The sequence below is a fragment of the Ranitomeya variabilis genome, chromosome 2 (genome assembly GCF_051348905.1).
Source record: "Ranitomeya variabilis isolate aRanVar5 chromosome 2, aRanVar5.hap1, whole genome shotgun sequence".
Lineage (NCBI taxonomy): Eukaryota > Metazoa > Chordata > Amphibia > Anura > Dendrobatidae > Ranitomeya > Ranitomeya variabilis.
In genome coordinates, this window is record NC_135233.1 from 223,955,039 (window position 1) to 223,966,473 (window position 11,435).

Genomic DNA, 11,435 nt, shown 5'->3' on the forward strand with positions numbered 1-11,435 from the left:
AAGGGATTACACTGGCACAGAAGGGGTTACACCGGTACAGAACGGGTTACACTGGCACAGAAGGGGTATACTGGCACAGAAGGGGTTACATCGGCACAGAAGGGGTTACACTGGCACAGAAGGGGTTACACCGGTACAGAAAGGGGTACACTGCATAGAAGGTGGTATACCGGCACAGAAGGGGGGGTATACCGGCACACTGTTACACTGGCACAGAAGGGGGTACACCGGCACAGAAGGGGGTACACTGCATAGAAGGTGGTATACCGGCACACTGTTACACTGGCACAGAAGGGGGTACACCGGCATAGAAGGGGGTACACTGGCACAGAAGGGGTTACACCGGCACAGAAGGGGGTACACTGGCACAGAAAGGGTTACTCTGGCTCAGAAGAGGTTACACCGGCACAGAAGGGGCTACACTGGCACAGAAGGGGGTACACCGGCACAGAAGAGGTTACACCGGCACAGAAGGGGCTACACCGGCACAGAAGGGGGTACACCGGCACAGAAGGGGCTACACTGGCACAGAAGGGGGTACACCGGCACAGAAGAGGTTACACCGGCACAGAAGGGGCTACACCGGCACAGAAGGGGGTACACCGGCACAGAAGGGGGTACACCGGCACAGAAGAGGTTACACCGGCACAGAAGGGGGTACACCGGCACAGAAGGGGGTACACCGGCAAAGAAGGGGGTACACCGGCACAGAAGGGGTTACACCAACACAGAAGGGGGTACACCGGTAAAGAAGGGGGTACAGCGGCACAGAAGGGGGTACAGCGGCACAGAAGGGGTTACACCGGCAAAGAAGGGGGTACACCGGCAAAGAAGGGGGTACACCGGCAAAGAAGGGGGTACACCGGCACAGAAGAGGTTACACCGGCACAGAAGGGGGTACACCGGCAAAGAAGGGGGTACACCGGCACAGAAGGGGTTACACCAACACAGAAGGGGGTACACCGGCACAGAAGGGGTTACACCGGCACAGAAGGGGTTACACCGGCAAAGAAGGGGGTACACCGGCACAGAAGGGGGTACACCGGCACGGAAGGGGGTACACTGGCACAGAAAGGGTTACACCGGCACAGAAGAGGTTACACCGGCACAGAAGGGGGTACACCGGCACAGAAGGGGGAACACTGGCACGGAAGGGGCTATACTGCATAGAAGGTTACATCGGCACAGAAGGGGTTACAACATCCAGAAAATACATTACAGAAATGCAAATCTTTAGGTTTTCTGACCTGTTTCTATTTTATTATTTTAGCTTAACCCCTTCTGTGCCAGCATCCTGCACTATATAGTCATGGCTGATTAACCCCGTCCGTGCCTGCCTCCTGCATGCACCTGGCCACTCAACACCTTTTTTTTGGGCTGCTGCCTAATCTTTATAGGTGTGGCTCGTTAACCCCTTACATGCCAGCCTGATACAGCTGAATGATCTTCTGGGATATTGGAACAGATTTCCATTAGTCTGTGACCTGATCGCCGGAGGCTACAGAATGTATAGATGAAGGTCCTTATCACTGACCCCCGGTTATTACACACTCTGACCCAGACCTGGGCAAGATGCGGCCCGCGTGCTGCATCCGGCCCGCCTGATGATTTTAAACTGCCCGCCCCCGGCACCGCTCGACCAGACGCTTCTGAGCAGCCCATGATTAAGATGGCCGCCGGAGTGCGTTGGTCATTTGACTGCACCCTGCCATACCCACTGACTCCGCCCGCTGTCTGATGCGTTGATCATATGGGGCCCCATGTGATCTTGCGTTGGCGGTCAGGGCGACCCGGGTGGGTGGGCGGGGCGGTGCTCACTGGCCGGCCCTGTACGTCACGTGCGTACGTCACTCCAGCGCCGCGTGGGATGTGCTGCGGTGAAAGTTGCTGGCTGGCGGTCTCGGGTGAGTATCCGGGGGGAGAGGGGGTCCCTGTGTTGCTGGGGAGTTATGAACCCTGATCCTCCCATTAAATCACCCGAAACACAACGGGGAACGTACAAGCCCATGTACTACCTAATGCCGAGGTGGACACAACACGGGTATGAGGAGACACTAATCCGCAGCTGAAGCCTGTGTGTCCGTGGTCCATATCTGCTCCCAGGGATATCCAACCAAAGCAATCGTCAGAATCAGCAGAGAAACCAGCAAGCATCAATTTCCAGAGAGCCAGGGCCCAGTCCTGTAGGAAGCACGTGTGTTCTGGGCTGGGGGTGAATGGCAGAGGTGGCATCTCTTATCTGCACTTATAAGAGATGGAGGGTAATATAGGGGACACTGCCATATAGTGCAGCCACCGGATACCCAGGGCGACACGGGGGTGCAGGATACACAGAGAGACACAGGGGTGCAGGATACACAGGGTGACACAGGGGTGCAGGATACACAGGGTGACATGGGTGCAGGATACACAGGGTGACATGGGGGTGAAAAACATCCAGAGAGACACAGGGGTGCAGGATACACACACAGGGTGAAACGGTGCAGAATACACAGGGTGACACAATAATTGGGGGCTACATGGAAAATACTACCTAAAGTGGGGGATATCACATACTGGGGGGGCAGGGCAGGGGGGATTGCTATCAGTGGGGATCACCTACAGGGGATGGCTACATTAAGGGATACTACATACAGTGGGGCAAAAAAGTATTTAGTCAGTCAGCAATAGTGCAAGTTCCACCACTTAAAAAGATGAGAGGCGTCTGTAATTTACATCATAGGTAGACCTCAACTATGGGAGACAAACTGAGACAAAAAAATCCAGAAAATCACATTGTCTGTTTTTTTATCATTTTATTTGCATATTATGGTGGAAAATAAGTATTTGGTCAGAAACAAAATTTCATCTCAATACTTTGTAATAAATCCTTTGTTGGCAATGACAGAGGTCAAACGTTTTCTGTAAGTCTTCACAAGGTTGCCACACACTGTTGTTGGTATGTTGGCCCATTCCTCCATGCAGATCTCCTCTAGAGCAGTGATGTTTTTGGCTTTTCGCTTGGCAACACGGACTCTCAACTCCCGCCAAAGGTTTTCTATAGGGTTGAGATCTGGAGACTGGCTAGGCCACTCCAGGACCTTGAAATGCTTCTTACGAAGCCACTCCTTCGTTGCCCTGGCGGTGTGCTTGGATCATTGTCATGTTGAAAGACCCAGCCACGTTTCATCTTCAATGCCCTTGCTGATGGAAGGAGGTTTGCACTCAAAATCTCACGATACATGGCCCCATTCATTCTTTCATGTACCCAGATCAGTCATCCTGGCCCCTTTGCAGAGAAACAGCCCCAAAGCATGATGTTTCCACCACCATGCTTTACAGTAGGTATGGTGTTTGATGGATGCAACTCAGTATTCTTTTTCCTCCAAACACGACAAGTTGTGTTTCTACCAAACAGTTCCAGTTTGGTTTCATCAGACCATAGGACATTCTCCCAAAACTCCTCTGGATCATCCAAATGCTCTCTAGCAAACTTCAGACGGGCCCGGACATGTACTGGCTTAAGCAGTGGGACACGTCTGGCACTGCAGGATCTGAGTCCATGGTGGCGTAGTGTGTTACTTATGGTAGGCCTTGTTACATTGGTCCCAGCTCTCTGCAGTTCATTCACTAGGTCCCCCCGCGTGGTTCTGGGATTTTTGCTCACCGTTCTTGTGATTATTCTGACCCCACGGGGTGGGATTTTGCGTGGAGCCCCAGATCGAGGGAGATTATCAGTGGTCTTGAATGTCTTCCATTTTCTAATTATTGCTCCCACTGTTGATTTCTTCACTCCAAGCTGGTTGGCTATTGCAGATTCAGTCTTCCCAGCCTGGTGCAGGGCTACAATTTTGTTTCTGGTGTCCTTTGACAGCTCTTTGGTCTTCACCATAGTGGAGTTTGGAGTCAGACTGTTTGAGGGTGTGCACAGGTGTCTTTTTATACTGATAACAAGTTTAAACAGGTGCCATTACTACAGGTAATGAGTGGAGGAAAGAGGAGACTCTTAAAGAAGAAGTTACAGGTCTGTGAGAGCCAGAAATCTTGATTGTTTGTTTCTGACCAAATACTTATTTTCCACCATAATATGCAAATAAAATGATAAAAAAACAGACAATGTGATTTTCTGGATTTTTTTTTTCTCAGTTTGTCTCCCATAGTTGAGGTCTACCTATGATGTAAATTACAGACGCCTCTCATCTTTTTAAGTGGTGGAACTTGCACTATTGCTGACTGACTAAATACTTTTTTGCCCCACTGTATTGGGGGCTACATGGAGAATACTACCTAAAGTGGGGGATATCACATACTGGGGGGGCAGGGCAGGGGGGATTGCTATCAGTGGGGATCACCTACAGGGGATGGCAACATTAAGGGATACTACATATTGGGGGCTACATGGAGAATACTACCTAAAGTGGGGGATATCACATACTGGGGAGGGGGGGCAGGGGGATTGCTACCAATGGGGATTACTTAAAAGGGATAGCTACATTAAGGGATATTACATATTGGGTGCTACATGGGGAATACTACCTAAAATGGTGATATCACATACTGGGGAGGGGGACGGGGGGCATTGCTAGAGGCACAGAGGGGTCTGATCCCTATATGCAGGGACATAGGGGTTCTATTTTCTATATGGAGGCACATTGGGGTATGAGGGCACAGATGGGGCACTTTTACTATGTAATAGAGGGGTCCTAAATACTATTTTTTCCTGCATCCACACCCCCACCTGGCCCATAGTTGACAATTTCTTATACAGCGATACCAGTTATGTTTATTTATTTCCATAGCTATACATGGCTGTATCCTTGTTTTCCTGGCTCTAGGGCTGCATCCATTTTCTCCAGGCAGTGGAATCCAGTGGAAAATTTGCATTTGCAAGAACCCGTACTTTCTGTAAGTTCACTCATCTCTAATCTAATGATGTAAGTATGTCTTCCATATTTTCTTTGTATTGTAAATCTTTGCATTGTTTAACATACTGTTTGTTTATGAAGATAGCATATGTATACTACAGTATTGGGTAAAAATGAGTTAATTGTATTAGTCCGGCCCTCTAAAACCATCCCAATTTCTCATGCGGCCCCATGGCAAATTTAATTGCCCACCCCTGCTCTGACCAGTGCAGCCAGTTTTCATTGTTTGGAATGAATGATACCTTTACAATTCCTTTAATCCAGAATCCGATAATCTAGAAAGGCCGACACTCCAACAAGACTGAGCAGAGAGGGAATGAAGGCCACGCGGGAAGGATAAACTGGTTTTGTGCAGGTAAAAATATGCAGCAGATTACAACAGCCGGCGAATCTCATCCACACACGGTGCTATTTTCTGTTGCAGACATTTTGCTTTGCGTCCTGCACAATTGGAAGAGATTCTTTTAATGAGGATTACAAACCTACAACGTTCTGCAATGTTTTGTTTTGTTTTTTTGTTCTGCAATGTTTTTAGCGCTTTTTTTATTCCAGAATCTGAAAATTACATTCATGAAAAAATCTGTTGGTAAACAAGCGGCGGTTTTCTGGCAGAAAAAACTCCATCATCTGTGGATACAACTGACGGAAACTGTTACTAAGATACAAAGTAACAGTATGATGATAGGTTCTTTCTTCTTTTCTATACACTTTTCTGCTAGTGCAGAACATTTGATAATCCGGCACATATCAGATACCAGATTAAAGGAATTTTTTACATCCATATTCTTCACCTAGTAAAGTTTGATTCTAGTAATACTCCCCCCTTGGTAGTTCTCCGCCCATGGCTCAGTGACACTTTACTGTAAAAATCCGCAGGTAATTGGGGAAAGGTCAGCGGTCAGCCGCCGTCATCTGTAGGAATGTGGTGGGCGCTGTTGGAGGGCAGCCATATTTAGACCTCTCTACCAGAGGATCCTTGTACTTAACCGCTCCCTGTTACATTGGCAACTGAAGACAAAGTCTGACAAGAAGTAGCTTGTTGAACGCTTCCATGGGAAAACATTACCAGCTTCTTTTCTCCTCCCTCCGCCTTCCCTTGGGCATGATCCTAGTCCTGCAATCTGCACATAAACACGGCCATTTATAGATGGGGACGCGGATAGAGCAGCGCCCTGCAGGACAGCGAGCAGTCACATCATAGCTGGCCAGATGAGGGTTGTTGTGGGGCTACACACCCCACCATCCCACTATAGAAAGTTCCCTGCAGCATCTGGTTTGTCGGGAGTACTGCTGTGTAGAGAAAATATTCAAGGGGAAGATGTGACGTTACCTTCTTTCTCAGGATCAGCGGTGTCTAAGAGGTCAAACGTCCAACTGATCAAAAATTAGTGGCCTATTCTAGCATTAGGAGATGGGAAAATGCTTTTGAGGGCCATAAAAGTGCCATAGGCTTAGGATCTGTATTATCTATGTGTATAGTATTGTTTTCCCAGTTTTTTTTTAGTACAAAAGGGCATTTGTTACATTTTCTGTCCTCTAATGATTCCGAGATTACTCTGCTGCCTCAGTCCTAGTCTATACATGAAAGCTGCTAATATGCTGCAAAAAATTAGGAAAGGTAGAAAACTTCTGCAGCTGATTAGTCACCTATTGCTAATAAGCCCTACAATGTAATTGGCTCTGGAGTTGACGCTGGCGGCTGCTCACAACAGAAGACACAGACTTTCTCTGGAGCGCCTCTCCAATCTTGGAGGAGAACAGCAGTAGTTCTTCATCTTAGAGGACACATTCTAAAACTTTCTCTGGAGCGCCTCTCCAGTCTTGGAGGAGACCAGCAGTAGTTCTTCATCTTAGAGGACACATTCTAAAGCTTTCTCTGGAGCACCTCTCCAGTCTTGGAGGACACCAGCAGTAGTCCTTCATCTTAGAGGACACATTCTAAAGCTTTCTCTGGAGCACCTCTCCAGTCTTGGAGGAGACCAGCAGTAGTTCTTCACCTTAGAGGACACATTCTAAAGCTTTCTATGGAGCGCCTCTCCAGTCTTGGAGGAGAACAGCAGTAATTCTTCATCTTAGAGGACACATTCTAAAACTTTCTATGGAGCTCTTCTCCAGTTTTGGAGGAGAGCAGCAGGGCTTCTACTCCTTCCTTTTATCAATGGGTGGGGGTCTCATCATCCAGACCCCCCCATCTATAAAAACTATGACATGTGAAAACTTTTTTTTCTTTTTAGTTCAGCCATGCTTTGATTAATAGGTCATTTTTCCGAATGATACAAACTGTACATTGCAGTAGAAAAAATAGTTGTATTTAAATTGAGTATTTTTTTTCCCTCTGCTGTAATATGATCCTGGAATTCTGAGAGCAGGAAAAGTAAAAATAATCCTGGAATTTTAGCTGTGCCATTCCCGGCAGACAGACAGATATTACTGTCCCTTATGGAGACCATAGGAGAGATGTGTAGGGCCTGCGACACTCCGAATATTTTAGTTTAGACGTCGCTAGTAAACTTGTTCCCTGAGCTGCTGCTTATCGAAACGGAAAGGCAAACTGAGGACAAACAGGAGAAGGAAACCCTCAGCGATGAGCGTTTTTTTTTTGTTTTTTTTATAAAGTCTAATGATCCACGGCACAGGGAGCAGATGGCGGATTATCGGACTGGTAGAATTCTTCCTAAAAATGAAGGATATCGCCATTAGTATAAAGGCAGAACAATGTCAGGGTCTGAATCGCCAAAATTCAGAGGTGACATTTTAATAAATAGCTGCTAAAGCAATTACCACTGCTGCTTTGTATCAGACGCTCACTCACATGTTTACAGTTTCCTCCCATTGATCACAAGAGGAAATGGTAGAAACATAAGCTGGTGTGAATGGCACTCATTAAGGGTATGTGCGCAGGTAGAATGGAGCTCTGCAGATTTTTCCGCAGCGGAGTTAAGAAATCCACAGGTAACTGTGGAATATTTTGCTATTGACATTTTTTTCTGGACTTGTTTACACCTAATTGTTAACCTTCCACCGCAATCCCTCAGCATTTCTTGTGTATACATATATATGAATGTTTGCTTCCCCCCAACGAAAAGTTCAAAGGTGATGTGATCTGAGCCTAACATGTCTGTCCAACCTACATGAACAGGAAAAATCATATTCTTGGCAGATACGGTACATTGTATATTGCAATAAATGTTACTTTGCTGACCAGTATTTATTATGCTTATTTGTATAGCGCCATCATATTCCGTACCACCAGGATACACCCCAACTTCTTGTTCCATCTTGTCCATCCTTTTAAATCATAATTCTCTAGAACCCAGATTTATGGGGCCCTTGGTCTACACAGTCCCAGTGGGCCCTTCCTCTGTGTTCATTTTTCCTCTTCGCTTTCAAAATCTGCGACTTTCTTTCATATATTGGTTGATAAAAGTTGATCAGAGCTTTTTTTTTTTTTTTTTTTTGTGATAAGAGCTGTAGTTTTAATTTAACCATTTGGGGTGCCTATATGACTTCCTGGTTTGTTTTTATTCCATTTTTTTAAGGTCTATTAGCCAAAAAAAAAAATCGATTTTGCAATTTCACTGTATTTTTTTAGGTTCTTTTTGGCATTTATTGTAGATTAGAAAAAATATGATATTTTATTAATTCGGACATTTACGCACGCAGAATAAATATGTTGTTTTTTTTAAGATTTTATTTCTGTTTTGGGAAAGTGGCTGATATTGCCTTATATATGTCTGTAAAGCGCTGTGGAATTAATGGCACTATATAAGGCCGGTTTCACACGTCAGTGGCTCCGGTACGTGTGGTGACAGTTTCCTCACGTACCGGAGCCACTGACACACATAGACACATTGAAATCAATGCATCTGTGCAGATGTCATTGATTTTTTGCGGACCGTGTCTCCGTGTGCCAAACACGGAGACATGACAGTGTTCGTGGGAGCGCACGTATTACACGGACCCATTAAAGTCAGTGGGTCTGTGTAAAACACGTACCGCACACGGACGTTGTCCGTGTGCAGTCCGTGTGCCGTGCAGGAGACAGCGCTAGAGATAAGCGCTGTCCCCCCCACGTGGTGCTGAAGCCGCCATTCATATCTTCTCTGCAGCAGCGTTTGCTGTAGAGAAGATATGAATAATCCTTTTTTTGTTTGTTTCTGGTGTTTAACATAAAGATCCCTGTCCCCACCCCCCTCCCACCCCCTGTGCGCCCGCCCGCTGTTATTAAAATACTCACCCGCCTCCCTCACAGTGTCCTGTCCTGGCCGCAGCTTCTCCTGTATGCGGTCACGTGGGGCCGCCCATTACAGAAATGAATATGCGGCTCCACCCTATGGGAGGTGGAGCCGTATATTCATGACTGTAATCGGCGGCCCCACGTGACCGCTCATACAGTAGAAGGTGCGGCCAGGACAGGACACTGCGAGGGAGGCGGGTGAGTATTTTAATAACAGCGGGCGGGCGCACAGGGGGTGGGAGGGGGGTGGGGACAGGGATCATTATGTTAAACACCAGAAACAAACAAAAAAAAGGATTATTCATATCTTCTCTACAGCAAACGCTGCTGCTGAGAAGATATGAATGGCGGCTTCAGCACCACGTGGGGGGGACAGCGCTTATCTCTAGCGCTGTCTCCTGCACGGTGCGTGTGGTACCCAGTTGGCACACGTGTGCCGCACATGTGCCACACTGATGTGCCACAGAAACGCACGGGCACACGGACATGGATAATTCCGGTACCGATTTTTCCGGTACCGGAATTATCTGGACGTGTGAGACTGGCCTAAGTGAGTAAAATAAATATATAAGGTGGCAGCTGGACAGGAGATATGTATCACCGAGATGGTTAACCTCGGTGATGTGAGCCCGGAAGAGCAGGCTCCAACACTGTTATTGTTGAGAGTTTTTTTTTGTTTTTTCAATAGTCCTGGGTTTTGGGTTTGCGTTATAGGAACGGGTACAAGAACTGGGTGGGACTGGCTGTGCCCATATCTCCACCTGAATTATAGAGGCTATTTAAGTCAATTGAGCTGCCTCAGTTACTGTTTGGGAGCAGACTTAAAGGCCTGTCCTCTGCCTTTGACACAGTCGACCACTGCCTACTGCTACAGATTCTTTCTTCCCTTGGCATCAAAGACCTTGCCCTGTCCTGGATTGCCTCATACCTTTCCGACCTCACATTTAGCATTTCCCACTCCCACACTACCTCCTCATCCTGCCCTCTTTCTGTTGGTCTGTTGGAGTCCCTCAAGGCTCTGTCCTGGGGCCCCTACTTTTTTCCATCTATACCTTGGCCTAGGACAACTCATAAAGTCCCATGGCTTCCAGTACCACCTGTATGCGGACGACACTCAGATCTACCTCTCTGGCCCAGATGTTACCTCTCTGCTGTCCAGAATCCCGGAGTGTCTGTCAGCCATATCCTCCATCTTCAACTCTCGCTTCCTAAAACTCAATGTAGACAAAATCGAACTCATTATCTTTCCCCCATCTCCCGTATCTCCCCTACCTGATCTATCTATTATGGTAAACGGCATCATGCTCTCTCCTGCACCTGAAATCCACTGCCTCAGAGTAACTCTCGACTCTGCCCTGTCCTTCAAACCGCACGTCCAAACTCTCGCCACCTCCTGTCGCCTCCAACTCAAAAATATTGCCAGAATCTGTCCCTTCCTCAGCCCACAATCTACTAAAACTCTTGTGCATGCCCTCATCATCTCCCGCCTCGATTACTGCAACACCCTCCTGTGGCCTCCCCGCTAACTCTCTTGCACCGCTCCAGTCTGTCCTCAACTCTGCTGCCCGGCTAATCCACCTCTCTCCTTGCTTCTCCCCTGTTTCTCCCCTCTGCAAATCCCTCCACTGGCTCCCAATTCCCCAGTGAATCCAGTTCAAACTACTAACACTGATCTACAAAGCCACCCGCAACCTGTCCCCTCCCTATATCTTTGAACTAATCTCCCACTATCTTCCCTCACGTAATCTTCGATCCTCCCAAGACCTCCTACTCTCCTCCACACTTATTTGTTCCTCACACAACCGCCTCCAAGATTTCTCCGGAATATCCCCCATCCTCTGGAATTCCACACCTCAACACGTCTGTTATCCACTATCCTCGGATCTTTCAGACGGAACCTGAAAGCCCATCTCTTCAGGAAAGCTTACAGCCTGCAATAACCATTCTTCTGCCTCACCACCACCAGAGCTGCCGCCTCACCACCACCAGAGCTGCCGCCTCACCACCACCAGAGCTGCCACCACCAGAGCTGCCGCACCCCCGGACCTTCTGTTTCTTCCCCATTATCCCATAGAATGTGTCCGCAAGGACAGGGTCCTCTCCCCTCTGCACCAGTCTGTCGTTGTAAATTTGTTTACTGTAAATGATATCTATAACTCTGTATGTAACCCCTTTCTCATGTACAGCACCATAGAATTAATGGTGCTATATATATAATAATAATAATAATAAAAAGGCCATGTTGAAGAAGGCGTTAGAGAAGTACAGCCGAGACTGGGACTGTCTTCTACCTT

General features: G+C 47.4%; 1 protein-coding gene across 1 annotated transcript in view; it reads left to right on the top strand.

Annotated features, from left to right (window-relative positions):
- The first annotated feature begins 4,833 nt into the window (after positions 1 to 4,833).
- GPKOW (G-patch domain and KOW motifs) overlaps positions 4,834 to 11,435 on the top strand; it is a 46,272-nt gene continuing 39,670 nt past the window's right edge. The window contains exon 1 of the mRNA XM_077283764.1: positions 4,834 to 4,913. Coding sequence (XP_077139879.1) covers positions 4,909 to 4,913 — 5 coding nt within the window. The 5' untranslated portion in view covers positions 4,834 to 4,908. The remainder of the gene's footprint in view (positions 4,914 to 11,435) is intronic.